This window comes from Oryzias latipes, chromosome 4 (genome assembly GCF_053564925.1).
Source record: "Oryzias latipes strain Hd-rR chromosome 4, Olatipes_Hd-rR_3.1".
In the NCBI taxonomy this organism is placed as follows: domain Eukaryota; kingdom Metazoa; phylum Chordata; class Actinopteri; order Beloniformes; family Adrianichthyidae; genus Oryzias; species Oryzias latipes.
The window spans coordinates 33,992,198-34,012,921 of NC_136240.1; the positions used below are offsets into that span (position 1 = coordinate 33,992,198).

The 20,724-nt window shown below is 42.2% G+C and overlaps 1 protein-coding gene across 4 annotated transcripts in view; it reads right to left on the reverse strand.

Annotated features, from left to right (window-relative positions):
* tle5 (TLE family member 5, transcriptional modulator) overlaps positions 1-20,724 on the reverse strand; it is a 43,015-nt gene that overhangs the window by 17,450 nt on the left and 4,841 nt on the right. For all 4 annotated transcript variants that reach the window (XM_004068349.5, XM_011474520.4, XM_004068350.5 and 1 more), the window contains exons 2-3: positions 5,306-5,394; positions 916-979 (exon numbers count right to left, since the gene is read on the reverse strand). In XM_004068349.5, coding sequence (XP_004068397.1) covers positions 916-979; positions 5,306-5,394 — 153 coding nt within the window. The remainder of the gene's footprint in view (positions 1-915; positions 980-5,305; positions 5,395-20,724) is intronic.

Genomic DNA, 20,724 nt, shown 5'->3' on the forward strand with positions numbered 1-20,724 from the left:
TGTGTGACTGGGTGAATGGGTCTGTGACTGTAAAGCGCTTTGTCCTTGTAGGAAGAAAGGCGCTATATAAGTATACGCCATTTACCATTTACCATATTTTCCTAAAAATGGGAATTCTTAGAAATACCTCTTTATACCCACTGGCTAATTTCTTTGGTTAATTTGAAGGAATTTTTTCAAATATAAAACATTTTTGGCTCATTTCTAAGGGCCCTGTTTTTGCAGTGGAGTATTCAAAAATAAAAAACTGGGGTAAAAATAAGAAATGATTTAAACTTTACTATGACGATCGATTGATTTTATCAACCCAGCACTAATAAAAACAGCTTTTATATAGCCGGTGCTACTAAGATCCACGAGTTTGCCCCACGTTCAAGACGTTTAGGCCGTGGTGTTCCTATTGGACAAGTAGGGAGGGGCTTCATTTTCTACCGTTTACTAGCACACGTTTGCCACCTACAGTTGGAAGAGGCCTAGTGCGAAATGTCAAAGTGATTTGGCGGTTCGGTTAATTGCTAGCATCCTTGCAATGGTGGATATGGATTACCGCCATGTCAGAAAACTGGCTTTGGTTTATCTTTATTTGAAAAACAAACAACCCCGACATAAAACTAAAAACAAAACTAAAGCTAAACGACACTATTTAATCCGAGTCCCTAATTGGTGAAAGTTCAACCCGGTTTAACTGGCACTGAGCGTTCAGTGGCCACGCATTTGGTACATGGAGCTGAAAACAGTCGTAAAAACGTGTGTAGCTATGCGTGAACGCAGGAGTTTTGGACAAACGCGGAAGCCCAAAACGCACGTCTCCGTAGACTTTTCATTAGAAGTGGCCGTAGCTTTAAATGAACAATAGCTAAACGTTGATCACAGATTTTCCACTGCAGATCTGCTCACATGCAATTTTCAACTCACCATGATATAATGACGCTGCATCTCAGACTTTTCACTCGCCAGCTTGTCACATTCAAGCTTCAAACTGAAAAAAAGAGGGAAAAAGGGTCAGACATGTTTATTCAGATGGTCTTTCTTTCTTTGACATCAGGTGACTCTCTTCCTTTGACCTGTGGCGCTACCATTATTCCGTGCATCATGTCGTTAATTTCCCCACTACCCTATTCATCTCACCGCTACCTTTCTGCGTCGTGATTGGCGCCTCCATCATCCCCGTTTTACCCGACGCCGTCAGCATCTTCACTGCTTTTGGCAGGTCCTGACCGACCGAACACGGGCGAAGGGCTGTGACTTAAACAGGGATGAACTTGCTCTGAACTGCAGCCAAAAAATCTGCTCTCCGAGTCGGAGACAAGGCAGTGGAGTGAAATGTCTAAACACGGTGTGGCGTCACAGTTTCCCCAGCGACCCAGACCCGGTGAAAGCCATTAGCTGTAATCATGTCAGCGCTGATGTCCCACAAGGCGACAGCGCAAAGGAGAGCGCGTCGACAAGGCGGCCTCGTTGCCAAATAAAAATGACAAAAAACGGCATATTCCATGACTTGACTGATGCGGCCGGTTAGAATGTGCCCGTATCACAAGTTATTATAGGTTCTAATGACTCTGCGAGGCTCCCTGGCATTCAGACAGGTGATGGAAAGGTTTGGGTTTGGATAAAGCCCACAGTCAGTTTGATCATGTGTGCATGTTGATGTGCATGTGTGCAGTCTACAGAAACGACAGCCCGATTATGGAGACCGCAGCCTTTACTGAGGTCCTAATGAAGAATTTCATGTTTTTCCCCCCCACACAGACATTTTTCTGCTAAACTAATCCTAAACAGAGACATTGCAGACATTTGTATGCCGAAAAATTATCAAGTGTCAGCATTAGCTGGTCATTTCTGTAGGAATGCTGAGGAAAATGCTCAGTCAATTATAATGTGAATAAAAAAAACCTAATTTAGAGGCTATCAGGGTTCAACCCCAAAAGATGGTTGGTTGTAAGACCCTTTGGCTATATTGTGCAGCCAGTCTGACCTAAACTTTTACAGAGACTGGAGGTTTTCTTCAGAGAAAATAGCACATTTAGAAGGACTCGCACAGCTATCAGTGTTTAGTCAAAGGTGATGGAATCAGAAAGTAATGCGGCTCAATAAGCCTTTTCAAAGGTTTACAGTGAGGCTGCTCCACAAATGACCCAGAAACAGTTTGCAACGCTTCTCAACTCTTTCAAACTGTACAATAGATGCCAATTGTTTCCTTTTTTTAGAGCTCCAAACTCATATCAGAGATCTGGAACGAGCGGGTGTGACATCACCCATAGAAAATAGTTTACTTCCTGGCTCCAATCAAACGAAGTCAACTCTGTTGCCTTTTTTTCCCCTGATATATGGTCGCCGCCATGTTTGAGCCAGATGACATCAGCAAGCAGCGATTGGTCCAAATCTGTCTAAAGAAGCGTTTCTGTAGAAACCCCTCTCACCAATCAGGAGTGAACTTACTGGAAGTCGACAACCCTAACGCTTGAAAGTGTACTAAACCAAATCTGTACATTAAAAGTTTTGAACATTGGACATGGGGTCCAGCAGGCTCCACCTACTTTTATTGAGGCATCTGATTGGTCAGTTTCTAACTTTAATAACTTGAACTACAGAATAAATATCCCCTAAAAAAATCAGGCAGATTCTCAAGAACATGTTAAAAATGAGAACGGTTCTTCTGGCCAATAGAACGACTGAGTAACAGCCGTTTGTTTCTCTATAGAAGTCTATGGGACTTTGGCTTTTTGGAGCTGGCGGGTACTTCCTGTTTGGAACGCCAGAGGGAGGAGTCCGGAATCCATATACTGTCATCCTTACCAAGCTGCAGCTTTTAAAACCATTCATTTGTATATTTTAAAAATGTACTTTTACTTTACTGTGGTTAGGTTAGTCACCCAGCCCTCTTTGATCAGCTTCTGGCATCATGTGACTTCTTCTCGTGAAACTAATGGAGCAGACGTGCTTTAGCAACTCTGCTGCCGTTTTTGGAATAAACGTCTGACCTGCGTCTGTAGTGGAGCCATCACTGCACACGTACAAGAGAAATAAAAACCTGCTCTACAGATCCGAGCTTAACCACAACAGATAGAATTCAACGCCATCAAATAGACATCTTTTTCACAACACCATTTACTGATTAAACGGAGGAAAAATACCGTCAGCCCGGACAGATGTCAGACAGCAAAGACGAGGAGGGTGTTTGCATGAGCATATGTCGCTATGAGTGGAAGCAGAAAACAAAAAGACAAAGCAATGATGGCGTCCACACAGCTTCTAGCGGGAGAGAGGACACTAAGAAAGAGAGACAGAAATATTCTATTCATTTGTGTGATCTAAAATAATTTAAAAGTCTACGTGGATTTATTTGTGTAGTTCTAAAAACAGTATTTTAGCTGAGAGTTTGCTGGCTGTGCGAATGACTGTATTTTAGGCATCAATTCAATAATATTGTGGCCTATTTGCATAAAAAAAAGATGTTGTCAAAATGAAATCAGGAGAGCAAAGATTGGATTCTGGCTGTAATTCTCACAGAAACGTGTCATTTATAAAAAACTTTTCAAAGAAATGTTGCCTCACCACCAACAGTTACGATAAATGAGAAGTGAATGGCGGATGGAAGTGTGTCCCGGTAAATGACAGCAAAGTCAGGCGAGCATTTAAATACCCACTCCCATGAAAACTGTGTTTTTGGTGTTTTTAACATGTTCTTGTGGTATTTTCCTGATGACGGAGGACATGTATAAAGAAAATTAAGCTTAAATTTTGAAGTTTGAAAAGGAGCCCATTTGTGACGCCAAGCGGGCCACAAGCTTCCAGCTCTGCTCCATTCTGATGCTTCCACTTGCAGCCAAATAGACCCATGTGTGTCTTGTCGCACCAGTAATGTTAGGTCAGGGGGTGTGAAGGGCTGTAAGCTAGTAGGAAGACGGAGAGCTCTGACTTAGACCTGAATTTCTAATGAACCCCTGCCGCTCTGCAGAAACTACGTCCTAGATAAACCATGCAGGTGTTTTCATCTTGTCTGAAAAGCGCATCCTCGTAATTAAAAGACCACAAGGAATAGATCAGAAGATGATCGGAGTGACGGACATGTAACCTGCTGACAGTGAAGGGAACATTTTGAGCTGAGGCGTCAATCAGGTGACAACGCACGCGTGTGAATGAACAGCCTCTCTTTATTCAAACACTTTCCCCTCACACCTACATAAAAAAAAATGGTCCTGCCATCCCCGCATAGAAGCATGGGCTATGTGGGGGGTTGTCATGACGACGGGCCTCTTTCGCTGCAGCCTGCCTCGGATTGGCTCCTCTGATTGCTGCTCAGCAGCCCCGGGGTCTGCAGTGCGCTTCTCAAACAACACTTTGATGGGAGTTTTATTGGCGAGTCTTCCATCTCTAAATCGTTCCTGCTGTCATCTTTATTTTGATTTATGTATTCCCTGATCTATTTATGCACGTGAAATAGGGGGAGGGCAGAGGAGGGGGGAGGGTGGGAAGAGGAAGACAATGACAGCTACAATGCTCTGTACTCTACCCCCAGGGAACGCCGGTGGTACATTTGCCTTTTAAAGTGTTCAGCAACAGACGAGCAGAGCTCAGCAGCAAAACGCTACAAAGCCTTGTGCCTCCCAAGCCCCCCCATCCCATCCCATCCCATCCCATCCTAGCCCTCCTCATGAGTCAATAGGCACTGCATGCATGTTCTGTACGCTCAGACAAAAGAGGCATTCTTTCAACTGCACCCGAACCCTCTGAAGAGGGTTAAACGGCGCTGCACGCCGTTGTGGGAATAACAGAATCAAATAAAAGAAAAAGGCATTATCGCAGCTTTAGAGTCCCACACAAACCAAAGCCTTCAGACCCAAGCAGGGATTTTTTTTTCTAAATACACAATATGCCGGGGCTTTCATGTGCCTTTGCCCGTCTGGGTAACTGGCAGAGGGAAGCTTCCAGAAGGTTCTGGGAGTGCAGGTACAGAGAAGCAGAGCAACCTCCTTGGGAAGGAAAGCAGGCTTCAAAGACTTCTCCATCACAAAGAGAGGATGTCTCGCAGAGATTCAGACCTTGTGGCAATCCCTCTGTTATAGGAGCTATCAAACAGATCGGTGAAGGTCAGACTTTGGACTCACTTCAGACCTGGACCACAGCAGCATTTAAGCAGATCAATAGCCGAGGGGAAATCAGGCTACCGGTCAATAAACAATGTTTCCAGAGATCAGTGGCGATGCAAACAGAACCAAGAACAGCATCCCAAACTTTACCAGGGAAACAAAGCAGTCGTCTGATCACAGCCTGACAACAGTTTGTCGTGGGTGTCTGTCTGTACCTGTGGTATTGTGCTTGAAGAAACTGGAACTCATCCTTGATCCGGTCGCAGGAGTCAGAGGTTGTGAATTTCAGCTGCTGTGAGGAGGCCTGCAGAAAACAAAGCAAAACCATCAGCTTAAAGAAGGAGAGGTTAGGTTGAAACACAAACGGCTAAAATTAACAAACTCTCCTATTAGGGCCTAATACCAAAACTCCAAACAGAATCTTTTGAAAAGTTCAACATTTATTTTTGTTTTTTCAAATGAATCAAATAACTGTTGAATTTTTTTACATTTCCTGCCACATTCGCTGGCATTTAGTATTTTTACATGATTTGAAAGAAGCAAAAGTGAAACTCCTAACAAAATTCTTAATTTTTTAATAAACAGAGACCAGTTTGGACCAAAAGCTTACAAGAAATTAAAGGAAAATCAATTCACAATGAATTAAGATTGATTAGATTGATCAAAGTTTTAAACTCAGTCCTGCTGAGTGCCAACATCTTCCTCTGACTGGCCGCGCTCGCGCTGAACATTTCACTTTCGACTTCAACAACCCGATAAAAGCTGCTGTTTAAGCATGTAAATGTTGGGTTTGGGTGGAGCCATCAGGACCAGGTAGAATCAGTCCTTCAGCACACAATAACACATTCCTACAAACAACATTAACCCTAGAGCACTATCGCCAGGTGATTTTCACCCGAGCAAATCTATTGGCATGAATTCCAATATGTATCGTGTTGAGGAGTCTGTACCTTCACCAGGGAGGTTTCAGGTGTCCCAGGAATGGGTGGACCAAAGACCAAGTTTCTAGTATTATTATTTCAGGAATTCTTTTGTTCTCAAATTCCTAATTTTCAGTACTTTTTGAGCATGTTTCAAGGAACTTCCCATGTTTTTGTATTTCATGTTGCTACACACACCACAGTTGAAAATAAAAGAAAACCACTCTAATTTCTCAAATGTTGTCATGTTTTGATCTATTTTTTCCCTTTTTGTTGGGTTTATTATATCGGGTCAAAATTACCCGGCAAAAGTTATGAAGTAACTTTTTTTTAGCGAACGTGTTCTAGGGTTGAAAAGAACAAAATTGAGATAAAAATGTGTACCTTTATAGAAATGCTGGTTTGAACACCAGAAAATATCACTACAAACCTAAATATACTGATGTTATACTCGCAGATTGTATTTATTGTAATTGTGATTTCGTGAAGGTCATAGGATATATTATACTTGTTATTTAACAAAAACCAAAATCAACTAGTTTTCATTTATGACTGACACAAAGACAACATTAGGAATTTGATTTCAGTATTTCTTGGAAGTAACCCGTCACCGTACCACATTGTCCTGCCTCAGGCAGCTTCACAAAAGCACACAAACAAACACAAAGACGACTACTTCAGGTTCAAAAGAGTACAACCGTTTTTTCAAAGACACGTTCATTTCCTATTGAGTCTTGCTAAAGGAGGCAGACGAACCATCAAAGCTTTACAAAGTAAAAACAGACTCACACAATATTTTATTAACATAAGTATAAATAATTAGTTTAACAGTAAAAGCTGAATAAAATATCTATATTCTATATATCTTTATAATAAAATATATGATGCTACTGTGACAGGGCCCCCCCTTACCCTTCATAGAAGCGTGCTGGCATGCTGCGCCGCCACCACACTTATAAACCTCCAGTTCTCCCAAACTAGGCCGTTGCTTAGAGACAGAACTCCTCGTGTATGGTGTGTTAACCTTTTCAGCCATTATGGGATGGACCAAAGTTGGCAAACTATGGCTGTGGGGTGTGACACATTCTTACATTTGCCAGAGGGGGGTGTTACTGACCAAGACCTCCATTTCTCCTCTGGAGGTTTACAAATGTTGAAATTACCAACGTTGGGAAAGTTGCCTGAGGTCGTTCAGGCAAGAAAGAGGAGACGGGTGAAGGATAAACAAGTAAGAACTGAGAAAAAAAGAAACTAATCGGAAGAAAATAAGCACAGAAGGAAAGAAAAAAAGAGTGTGAGTTTTCTTTGTAAAGTAAAATGGATTAAACTATCACAGCCATAAATTCTAAGTAACCCAAGGATTTCAAACATTCGTCTCTAGAACAAAAAAAGCAAACCACTCAGCTGTACATCACCAATGACTCATTTTCAAATGTTAGTTTTTCTGTCTCTTACAATAAAACAATGAATAATCTTAACCAAAATAATAAAGCACAACTCTGAAACATTTAAATGCCAAAACCAGTAACTCTAAAGGGTCTAAAGTTGTTGACTAGAACCTTCCATCGTAAGTTTAGAGCTAATGTGGTACTTTGATGTCTGTCAAGCAGCTTTCCCATAATCCTTTTAGCTGTGTCCTTTCAGGTTGGAGGATGTGATGTTTTGACCCCTGGGGTTTCTAAACCAACAATAAGATAACCAGAGCAAATGTTTTAACATCCCTGGAACACAACGCAAATGTAACACAAGACAGCAATGTAACAAGCTAAAACGGATACAAAAAGATAGTGTGTCCACTTTATTTGTTTGAAAATAAAAAAGCCAAAACTCAACCATAAAAATCATATCTTAGTTAAAAGATCCAGGTATGTATGTAATAATAAAAACTGTTTCCTAAAAGTGTTCTTTTTTGATTTTGGGGGACCTTTTAAAACAAATAAAAAAAACCAAGATCCATGATGAAGCCAACTATTAGTGTTTATTTCCTATAATCAGCAACAGCAGGCTAAGAGAAAACAACCTTAATGAAAAACTGATATTTTTTTATATTTAGACATGGAAAATTGTATCGACTTAATCAATTAATCAATTTATACTCTTGCAATCCAAACAGGTGAATTTCTTTCAGGAAAGTTGTAAATCGGATTGGCTTACACTGTTTTTAACTGTACACTGTTAAAAATGAAAGAAATCTATTATATCTATATTGAAAATACAATTTGGATTGAGGTACGGTAGGTTTATTTTACTATGAGGTACATCACAGCAGACAACACACGCGTGATGAAAGTAAAAACTGATCAACCATCATTCCAGTCCAATGTGTGGACAGACTTTGAATAAAGTCATGTGACCATCCAGTGTCTAGAATGTTCTGAGAATGTTCCCTTTGGATTCTTTGGATGTGGAAAAACAACATTGGACTGAACTTTAGGAGACTAACATGTGAATGGATTTGCCGTTCATTCTAGTTTACCTGTTTGTTTTTCGACACATACCTTTTCATTTGTTCTGTGTTTGAAATAAACTAAACTAAACTGAAACTTATATTTCATTTCCACTTGATGATCTGGACGAAATCCAAGAATCTGGAAAATGTCACTGTTCAGTTCCTGGTTTCTCTCTGAGTCACACTGGTTGAAGTTTGGGCTAAAGATGTCCTGGATCCATTTTAGGGTTAGTGAATCGGATCAGCAAACAGAAATTATGATACAAATTGAACCGTTAAATTAATTGTTACACCCCTTCAAACCATTACGTTATATAAATCAGCAAGTTACACCTAATAGAGCCTTAAAAGTGTTTAAGAAAATCTTTAGATGTATACTAAAAAGCACTAAGTGCCAGTGTAGTTTAGATTGGGTGATGTTGGGTCACTATTTGGTTCTTCGTTGGTGGCAGATTAGAAACTCCTGACTGAATTCTAAGACAAGAGAATTAAAAGCTGTAGACGTAAAAGCCATGGTTACTTCTGTGGTTCTGCTGGTGTAAATAAAACGAGGCTGAATCTGTATAGATCAGGTTACAATATAATGCCTACATTTACAGCAAAGTCCTTCTGGACATTGGACCAAGAGGAAGAAGTTCTAGATTTGATTTTGTGAACGGAACAATAAGATTTCAGTTTTTGCATTATCAGATTATTTTAATTCATGCGATTGTTTGATTCTGTTCATTAGCATCAAGGTACAGACGTCCTATAAGCATCTATGCATAACACATGCATGCAGACGCTTAATACCCTGAATCATCCAGACTTCCCTCTCCGTCACATTAAATCTGCATGGCGCATGCTGCCACACATCCACAAAGCGGCACGTGCACGGCACCCAAATGTAGGACAATCTCTAATTTGATTCTGCCCTGCTCCTTTGAGACGTAATTAAAGCATTAAAAAGCTTTGTGGGCCGCTGAGGCAATTGAGACAGTCTTCTGCGAATAAATGGGATTCATCGTTTCAGGAAATTGCTGACCCCCCCCCACACACACACACGCCAACACTAAGCCCACTCTCTGTCACACACACACACATTTTACCCTCGGTGGCCTCATCATCTGCCTGAATCCATGTGAAATCTTCTGTGAATCATTATGTCTTCTTTAAATGTGAATCACTACATTTCTGCTCCACAGATCAGCTGACAAAAGCATCGGGTGGAGGTGGAGGTGGGGATTACAGGGGTGGCCTCAGCTTTACGCACACACAAAGACACACAGATCACACCGCCGTGATTAGACACGGCAGCGATAAATGAATGCAGCAAAGCGTTTAGACACACAAACTGAGTGCACACATCACACAGACAGGTTCACACACACACACACACACACATGCACACACATGCATGCAATAACAACAGACAACAGAGGCAAACATCCTCTTCTGGATAAATCCAGCCTGAGGGAAGCTGCAGCGTGGGGATTGTATTTCCTGGAGCTTTGCCTGACTGTTTACATCTCAGCTGGAGTGTGTTAGTGTGTGGTATATGTGTGAGTGTTTTGTGCGTTGGGAGGGAGGGAAGGAGCCTTGGCATTGTAATCACTCACTAATGACTGGATGTTATCTTACGCCCACTTCTAAATGAATGCAGAAGATCCACAATGATGAGCAGTTGGCCTATTTTTCACTGGAAGGTTGTCTGTTCCATAGCAACCGCCTCAGTCATGATTACCATTTGTTTTCCCTTGCATTTCCACTGTTAAGTTTGATTGTACACAACAAAGTCAATTTATTTTAAAATCTGTAATAAAATGAGTATTATATAAACATTAATATAACTAATTCCTCTTCATTAGCTTAGGTGGGATGACCAACAACAGCTCAACCTGTTTGGGGGATTTACCTGTACAGGTGCTGAGGATTTTTGGGTTGTTCGGGTCTGCGGAGGTTTGTAGTGAGCTGTGTCTTGCGGTGTCCACACCAAATGCGATTTGTGCATCAAATTTGCGTCAGTCGCCTCTCTTTCGGCGTGCGGCGAATTCGCTGCTCGATGCCAGCCCCAAACTGTGTTTATAAACTTGACACCCCACAAATGGGAGGAGCTACCGCCAAATGTCTTTGGAGCAGCGTTGGTGTATATGTCATTTACATTGCATGGAACACACAGAGGACGGTTAGAGATCAGGTTGATTTAATTTGAAGGGCATCGGTAATCATGTCTCCATGTCCAAACGCTAAATGGAATTTGCGTTTCTTGGCCAGAGCTACACTGGCTTGCGATACCAGAGACACCCGCGATTGTGCATGGGGTGGGAGGGCTCTTAAAGAATCCCGCCCCTTTTAGAAACCCGCAACTAAAGTAACGAACACCTGTCAAACCTGGGGTTTAAAAAATAACCCATTACTTTACGTAAACAATAATCGTTGACTATCAAAACTTAATCGTTGACTAATTGACTACTGAAATAATGGATGGTGACAGGATGACTATAGGATCCCCACATAAATTACATTCTAATTGTTTAATTTCCTCAGTTTTAACAGTCGGGCTGCACACAAAGAGGGGGCTAACGGGCCACTTGCACAGTCCACAGGAACATTTTTGCCTTATAGGCTCAGAGTGGTCTACGACCTTGATATATTTCATGTAGGCCGCCTGCGTGTCCTGTATAGGTTTGCCCATTTTTCACCTTCAGCCCATATCTACCTTTAAGGGCAGTTGTGACTAGGGCTTTAACATTAAACTAAATCATGATATTGTCCATAAACTTACAAATGTGAATGGTTTTGATTTTTAACTGTTGTTAGGAAAACAAGAAGTCCAAGTAGACCATCCCTGCGGTCTATACATTAATATTTGTGCATGCTTTATCCTGAGTGAGGTCACAGGAACACCTGGAGCATATTTGAGGCATCATAATGCAAACAGGTCGCTGCTCCCCTGCAGGGCAATTGTACATACTCATTTATTTAGAGTAGCTAATTAGCCTATAAACCATGTTTTTGGGGCTGTGGGAAAAAGCAGGAAGGTCCACAGGAAACCCATGAACAAATGCATCAATTTCTCCCATCTAACTCAATATACATAACACTTGCAAATTCTTAGCAAATCTTTTAAAGACACACCCAGACAGAATGAGGACTTCCGGTTTTGACTCACACACACTGCAGCCTGTGTCTAAGAATGGTTTAAGCAAACATCTTCACCCAAACATCCCAGATTTGTGTTTGGACAAAAGCAGGGACAGAGTTAACTGACCCGATTCCAAGCGGAGCCCGTTCAGCCTTGTTTTGGCCTAAATGAATCCTTGCCGTAGCTACTTACTCTGTGTGAAACCAGAGAAGCTGAGGAATAGGATTGGGCCTTCAGCCGCTTTAGACACGAGCTTTAGAGCGTGGGGAGAGCCTAATCCTGTTTCGGCCAGGAATTAGATTTTGATTATTATCTCTCACAAACCAAGCAAGAGCTTACCCCCCCTTTCAGTTGCACTACAGCCCACAGAACCCACACATGCATCCACACCACCCTCCAGCAGACCTACACATCTGACCTTGTTAAGACGTTTTAAAGGGGATTATTTTACTTTTATCACTTGGAGTGTAGTGCCCTTGCAAACACAGGGTTGGCATGGCTTCCCCACTCTGCAGAACTATCTTGACCCTCTCTACCCGAGGCCAGCCAAGCGCTCAGTGTAAACATACACAAACATGGCAGCACTTGCAAAACACAATCCTGCTAGCACACGGACACTCATTTTCAAAATGCACCTCACAAATACACACACACACACCGCAGAAACAGAGGGCAGAGATTGTGAAATCCAGGGAAATTTGTCATCAGTGGGAAAAGTGGTGTGGGTTTGAGATTAAAGACTGGCTCACAGAGGGGGTGGCTTTTAGATTACACCAAGAATGGTGGTGCAGATGATTGATGGCTCCTTGTAAAAACCAAGGCTATTACTTACAAGAGAAGTAGGAAAAGACATTGGGGTGGACGCCGTTTCTGTCCCCAAGCTTGTAATAAGTGAGGGGACAACAAAAGAAATCATGGACGAAGCAGACCTTTGCCTTCGCTTGGCAAAACAGACCCATGTTTGAATATTTACATACAATGATAATTATTAAACAGCCTGACAGTCCTTGCAAGACAAGAGTGCTAAAAATAAAGTAAAAAGTCTTAAAATATTTCAGTTCAGTCATTAAATTCCAGGAATGTTTGCTTAACAAGCTGCTATTAAGCAGAAATCAATTAAATAACAGAAAATATATTGCAGTTCTTCTTGTGGAATGACAGTTGAGACAGAAGTAAACAATTAAAATATGCATCTTCGATAAAAACAGAAAATGAATGACATAAAATTGCTTTGAAGGTTTGCGGTGCCTTAAAAAAAGAAGGTGTTAGCTGGTTTATTGGCTCTGATTGGGAACATGTGAACCACTATGGAGCAGTGCGGTGACCTGAGGCTGAAAGTGTCCTGTAATTTCCCAGGTTCTGCAGAGACACCAACAGTGAGTCTTTAAAGGGGGAAGAGGGTGGCCAACGATTTTCTCAGCTTCTGAAATCTCACTGAGGTTTTCCCGTCTTCACTGTGTCTCTGGTGTACGGTTCTGTTACAGTGCAGGCTCATCACATGCACCCGTCTCAGGAAGTGCAGTGGCTGATGGGGCTTGAACCACCTTTCGTTTGTTTTTGACCAGGTCAGGTCCTCTGAGATGCAAGTTCCCAGAAGTTTGAAGGTAGTTGCCCTTTCTGCAAGGTCTCCATGATTATATATAATGAGGTCAGACCCACACTGTTCCTACTCAAGTTCACGAGTGTGAAAGGGAGATTTTTTCTTATAGACGACACTGACAGCATCTTGTTTCTTTAAGCAGACTCATCCTTTTTTTTTTTTTGTTATATGGCCATATGCAGCAGTCATTAGCCAACATAATGATTGTCCTCCAGGAATGGAGAGATTTACGGTCCATCACAGAGAGCAAATTGCACACGGCTTTGAAGGGCGGAGTTTAAACCGGTCAATTAAATCAAACTGAATCAATGTCACCAAATCAATGTAATATTGTTTCCACAGGAGCTGCAGGAGTTCAACTTATTGGCTCCATGATTTACAGGGGTGCACTGTGGTGTAGTGGTTAACCCTCTCACCTCATATTTAGACTCCCAGCTGGGACCTTTCTGTGGGAAGTTTGCATTTTGTCCTCGTACATATGAGGGTTTTCTCTGGGCGCTTAGGCTTCCTTCCACGGACTAAAACATCCTTCGTCGGTTAACGGATTACTCTAATTTGCATTGTATAGGCTATACACCGACAGGGTATAGGCTCCAGCAACCCTGCGACCCTGAAAAGGATCAAGCGAGTGTAAAAAAAATAGATGGATGGAAAGACGGATCCCCTGGATTCTCTTCCTTCAAGAATCAGCAGCCGTCACACATTCCTGTAAATATGACGACTGATATGAAGTGCATGCTGCCACACATTATTGGATGGAAGTTTTGATTTGAAATGGTCCTCACATTGGTTTGAACCTATGAATTGCATTAACACTGTTGTTCCTCCCTGGCATACCTGCAGTAAATAGTCCTGATTCAGTAACTGGAAGCGGTCTGTCCAAATGTGTTCCCAATGCTCGCTGCACTAAGTTGTGATGCTAGCCATCTCTGGCAAAGAATAACTGAATGAATTTAATTTAATTCAACAACCAGACAAATTATTCATTCATTCATCTTCTTCCGTTTTTCCCTTTCGGGGTCACGAGGCTGCCGGAGCCTATCCCGGCCACTTATGGGCGAAGGCAGGGGGCACCATGGACAGGTCGCCAGTCTGTCGCAGGGTCACACATATCACACACCCATGCACACTCACATTCCCACTTATGGACAATTTGGAGTGACCAATTAACCTATGAAGCATGTTTTTGGATGGTGGGAGGAAGCCCCCCGGAGAAAACCCACGCACACACAGGAAGAACATGCAAACTCCACACAGAATGGTCCCCCGTTGATGTTCTGGTATGGTCCCCCAGCTGGAACTTGTACCGGGGGCCTTCTTGCTGTGAGGGGAGCACGCTAACCACTGATACTTATTAACCAAGATTTAATTAAAACAAACAATAGATTTTTTCCTGTATACAGTTTAGTTTATTAAAGAAAAACAGTTGGGATTGAAACTCAATTAAGGTGGAACTTTCTTTTATTGAATTAGAGAATTTAACCTTAAAAACTAATTGAAAGCTGTATTTCTGACTGGCAAAAAATTCAAGAAATTACTTTAAATTGAATGGATTTAATGAAAGACAAGCCATTCATTTTCACAAACTGTTTAATCCCTTTAGGGGTTTCAAGGACATTTACTGTTGGGCAAAGGCGGGGTACACCCTAGACCCGTACTCATATTCATGTATTTTGGCTATGGGAGGAAGCCAGAGTTCCTGGAGAAAGCCTACACATGAACAGGGAGAACATGCAAACCTCACAAACAAGGGGCCTTCTTGCTGTGAGACTGCTTACCGCTACACCACCCTAGAGTTGTCAATCATGTAGTCAATAAGCTGATCTTCCACCAAATGAATCGACGTCAGTGCAAAACCCAGAAGAATCTAACGAGACACAAAATCTAAATGTGGTTTTGAATCTTTGACTTTTAATAACTTAAGAAGATGGCGACCTTCCAGGGCTGCCCGACAGTCTGCGGTTACACAAAGACAATATTCCTTTATGCACTCAACACTCAGAGGAAGTGTCATTGTTTGGAGGGTATAGTGGCTTCACTGTTACTGTAAAGCTGCGTAAGCATTTCTGTACAAGTCTGTATGACAACGTCCCTTCATTTCAACAGATTGTCACAATCTCCTGTCTGAATACTTTTTCAATTACCGATACGAAGCCCATCGAGACGACTGTTGTTGTGAATTTGGGCTATACAAATAAAATTGAATTGAAAAATGGAATTGAATAGATCAGTCACACATGATACACTACTCAAGGATATAAAGGCTTTAACATATTCATCAATTTTAAGATTTTTTGCGCCTTAAGGGTGCCTCTTCAAAGTGTGAGACTTGTTTGAATAGGACCTAAACATTTCAATCGAGTCACTTCCACTCGTTTGGGAGGGTCCTAGATTATCATGGCAAAACCTGATATACTATCTTGATATCACTTGAAGACTCCCTGCTTTACAATAAACACTATGTGATTTGAAACCACATTTTCTAAAATTGCTTTGCAAAATATTGCAACAAATCTGAGGTTCACTGAGCGTCGTCCGCTGTTGCTGCTCCTGTGGACGTTCCTGACGGCTTCTCTGAGAAATTCAGAAACCTTACAGAGACTGCTCACCATTTCTTAGAACATCGAAACTGAATACACAACCTCTTTGTGTTCTAGATTTTCAGATAACAAACATTGCCTTTTATAGATTTGGACCCTGAAACTCAAGGTACCAAGTCCCTTTTTGTATTTCAAGGATGGAAAGACCTTTTGAGAAGTTCTACAAGGGTGACATGAGCACTGTCAAATATATTACACTGCCGTATCCCTTTTAGGTGATGAGGCAGCCAGAACCTAACCTGGGCACTGTTGGGCAAAGGCAGGATACACCTTGTACAGGTACCGAGGTGAAGGCCTTTCACTCGTGTCTCTCAACAGAACTCACATTTGTAGGTTTCTATGGACAAGAATCCCTGATTCTGTTCAGATCCTGCAGTGTTTGGTCTATGTTCACCCCCAAAGAAACAACTGTAGCCGCTTATCAAGCTCTTTCTGTCGCTGGGGTGCATGCGCTGCTTGAAAAGGGTCTACATGTGTGCATGTTCAACAAGGGAAGGGGTTGCACCGGTCGACAACCCGACCTTTCAGCCGCCCTGAAAGCATCAGAACAATTGTGTGCTCTGTGGCTCTTCACAAAATCTACATCACCTGTGACCCCGTGGCCTCAAATCCACCACTGTGAAGCACAGGCTCCTGGAGTTGGCTGGGGTGTGTTAGTGTGTGCGCGGGGGGGGGGGGGGGGGGGGGGGACTCTGTTTGTCATGCTAATCATCCGGACTAACCTCGACAACCCAGACATCTGCAAGCCCACGTGTGTCGAGCCCCCCATTCAATTTGTTCCTGAGATACAGAATGCAGATAAGACCCTTGAGCCGAGGCGGAATGTTGGCGAGCGGTTGGTGAAAAATAGCTTTGTTTTTACATGTGCGGCCAATCACTGACTGCGTGTTGAAGTGTGTGTGTGTGTGTGTGTGGGGGGGGGGGGGGGGGTGACAGATCATTGTAACATGCTTCTCCGTACGATTCTGCAGGAACTGAGGTTCTGTCCCTCCAATCAACCAGCTTTTTCTACCCTTGACTAGACGCACACACAGGCAGCATGTTGTGTGTGTGGGCAGAGGGTTAATGGAGCAGAGGCGGTGGTGGTGTAGGGGGGTTGTTTAATGGGCGAGACAGGGGACCATTGGGATTAAGTCCCCCCCCCACCCCCAGCTGGAGGCTTTAGAAGAAAGGCTGGGGGCTGTTCTGTTAATTCAAGTGGGCTTAATAATGCCTGTGCACCCTCTGCCCCCGACCCTCCCACCACTACATTAGATCTGGGAGGAAACACACGATAAAGGGAGACAGGCCGAGGGTGGGGGCTGCGTTCAACCTGTGGCCGTCCCTGCAGTCAAGCATGAGCTCCGGGGTCTTGAGAGATTTCCCCTCCATATAACTCTGGCGCCGAGCCCCTCTGTTGTTCCACTTTCACGCCGCAGCCAGCTTTGTTGAAGCCGCATTAGCATTCATCAACACCCAAACAATATGGCGGCGCCGTCAGCTGGGCCGGGCGCTGTGCCACCACGGTTTCTACCAAACCAACCCCCCAACATTTGCAGACGGATCTGAGGAGAGATCAAAATTTTAAAGAATGTCCCATAAATCGAGCCTTAAGGACTTGCTTTGGAAAAGATAAATAGCACAAAACTCCAAACGCATTTTTAAGAAGACGTGAACTTAAAAACTTATCAGGTTTGCGGTGGAGTTCAGCCAGCTGTGTTAATGAATGCTGCCCGTAATCCGCTGCAGAATTCACGCCGCGTGCCCATGCTGATAATAGCCGCCGGTTCGTACTCTTTCCTGCTCAGCCCTGTGTTTCTTTCCCAGCATGCTTCACACCACGACGGCTGAATTTCACTGGAAAACCTTTGGGTGTGGTCACGTGAGATTATTTCATGCAGCACTGAATGTTTGCATTGCTGTTTAGCTTCTGGTTGGATCAACTAAAGATAAATCGTTTAAATGAGGGATTATGGGTATTTTTCCCATCATTATTGACTTCTTTCAGCAGTTTTCACAGCAGTAAGAACAAAAAGTGTTCGCGGTTCGGGGATTCTGCAGCAATTCACCTCCTCAACGGAGCGTTACGTTATAAATGTAGTCTCTGTTCTCTGATTGCTCGTGGGATTAAATCCATTCAATGATCACAATCTGATCATTTCTAAATTCATCAAAAACAAAATCTGGATAAGCAAAAATTCAATATCACATTTAAAAAATTTTGACAGAAATTTACTGAAAATTTAAAGTAAATCAATTCTTTAGAAAATGAAATGATTTAGTTTGAAACTTAATGACAACAGTTTCATATTTTAAAGTTTTTCTTTTTTAGATTAGATTAAATTAGATTAAACCGTGCATAATTGTTTAATTTACAGGATATAAATGGGCGGCAGCTTCATCGATATGAAAATTTTAAAACAATTTTAAAAGAAATTCTTCAGTAAACAAAATTTCCCGAACCTTACATTAGTCTTTGAGAAAAACTGAATTTACCGCTGTTTTATTGGAAAATAACTGGTTTTATCCCCCAAATGGGTGAGGTTTTATAGGACAGCCATCATAGCAGAAAGGTCTTCTTTTTCTAACTTCTGCCGTTTCTTATTGCATCAAACTAAAGGCTTCATAACCGTTCAGCTCATCGGGAAGCTCTTGGTGATGGTCGGCATCAGAACAGGCTTTCAGATTTAATATTTCACAGTCGTCAAGCTGCAAACAGTCGTCGCATTTCTTTATTAAATGCAGTTGTGATTGTGATCACTACAGGCCCTGTAGGCACAGCTGCACTGCAGTCAGACCCTGTTGTTATCTGGACTTAACCCAAATTAGAGGAGGGATATGAGGCCGTCGTCAGACCGGGATGGAGACGGGTGATGTCTGCGCCTGTACAGAAGTCTTCATTAAAGAAGTACGGTTGAATTGCTCTTATTCAAACTGAAATCGGAAATCAAATTTTGCTCCAATATATTAGAAAGTCCCAAGTCTTTCCAGTACTGTTGTGTTTTGGTGATAGAATAAAGCCTGATCCGTAAAACTGAAGGAAAACGTGTTGCCTGGAGGGAGAATTGATCCCATTGGGAGAACAAATCTACTCTACCTGCTCAGTTTATGGGTTTTGCTTCCATTTTACAGGTTACATAAAGTTTTTCTTACTCTGGAACACGGTCGTCTTGAAAGCAGAAATGTGTTGTTGTTTTTTTGCAGCCACGGAGGAAAATCTCATTTGTCTTCACCAGGGCTCGACATAGCCATTTGTCCGCTGGCCCGGTCCTGTTTTTCGAGCAGTGCGGACCACAAGACTTTACTTTTCACTTGTCCGCTCGGGCCACTAAAATATTTAACGGTTTATATATTCTTCACCTTTTTCAATAAAGTAAATTTTGCGAAAACGTGTAGATTTACCTCGTCTTCATAATTTAGTTTTTCTGCTAGTCCTGTGTTCAGACTTCAAGGGTTTCTATGGGAAACCTTTGATCACTTCTCCTTCTCTCCCGCCTGCGCGCGCTCGGCCTTCACTGCGGAGCACCACGCGGCACGCGCTCACTACTTTTTTTTTTCAAACTTTATTGATTGTAACAATTCAATACAAAACAATGTTAAACAGCAACAACGAAGGCACAAGCCAGTGGGTTATTATTACATTTGATTATAAATCCGACACCGTCACTGAAGAGAGACTGAAGCATGTCAGAGATGTGGAAGACATGGCAGGAATAGATAGGAATATGTTGGATGGAGTAGTGGGTATAATTAGTAGTATGGACAGCAAGATATTTAATGAATGCATTGAAGATGAAACTGTATCCACTAAGCTTTAAGCTGAATGTCAAAGAATCAAAGGCAACTCCAAATACCTGAATCTCAGACTCAAATGCAGTAGAATGTTAAACTACTTAATTTTGTTTTTCTTTACAACACTGTAAGCAGTAAGTATTTCTAGTTAGCTGAATGATCTCAGTTAGACCTGCACAATATGAGGAAAACTCGCGATATGCGATATCAGAGATTAAAATTGCGATAACGATATAATTTGCGGTATATAAACAAACAGCAAAATAACCAAATAACCATTCCCAGTTTAAAAATTATACTCCAAATGACCCACGTTGACATAGGTTACAAACATCTAACATAACAGGGCTCCATCTGATTGATCAACAATGTGAAGGCGTCCATCGGATTGGTCAAATGCATTAAGGGATTTATTTGATTCGTTAAATGGTTCAAGCTGCCATTAGATTGTTTTAACACATTTAAGGTTTATGATTTATTGCGATATTTGCCGTTAGAAGCACCATGAAAACTTCTGAACTAGTGTTACCTACTACACTGCAGTGCTCTCTTCAAAACATCTGAAACAGACTAGAGCAGATTTAAGTTTGATATGGTCTATTTTCAGTCATTGAAAAGTGTAGAAATAAGTGATGTCACCAGAATGCACCAAATTGTACCATATTAAAAGTTTCCGGGGGGGCATGCCCACAGACCCCCCTAAAGTTGCAAGCACCTGCGGAGCGGCGGGTCCCGCTATGCGCGGTGTCGGGCCAGTAACTTTCAGGCAGGGCCAGTAAGTTTCAAAAACTACTGGCCCTGTGGGCCAGTGCAAATTTCTGGGCTATGTCAACCCCTGTTCACTCGTCTGAGAAATAAATAAAAAGTATGCAGGAGCTGTGAATTCTCGGCAAACACCAACTGTCCAAAGCCTGGTTTATCCCACGCCATCATGTCCTTCACACACATTTCACAAGGTGCTGTGGAGATGCATCAACACCGCCAAACAGGAAATGCTTTAACGCCGTTTGAATAAATTATAAACACTTATCACCGCCGTGAAATCCAACTCATCTAAGATTTCCCTAGAGGTAAAGACGAGAGCAGCCTAATGTGAACTGGTTCTTAAGTGAGGAAGCGTTGGAGCTCAAAGTCCGTGTTCTCGGAGCACGGTCGGACTTTCAGAGGTCC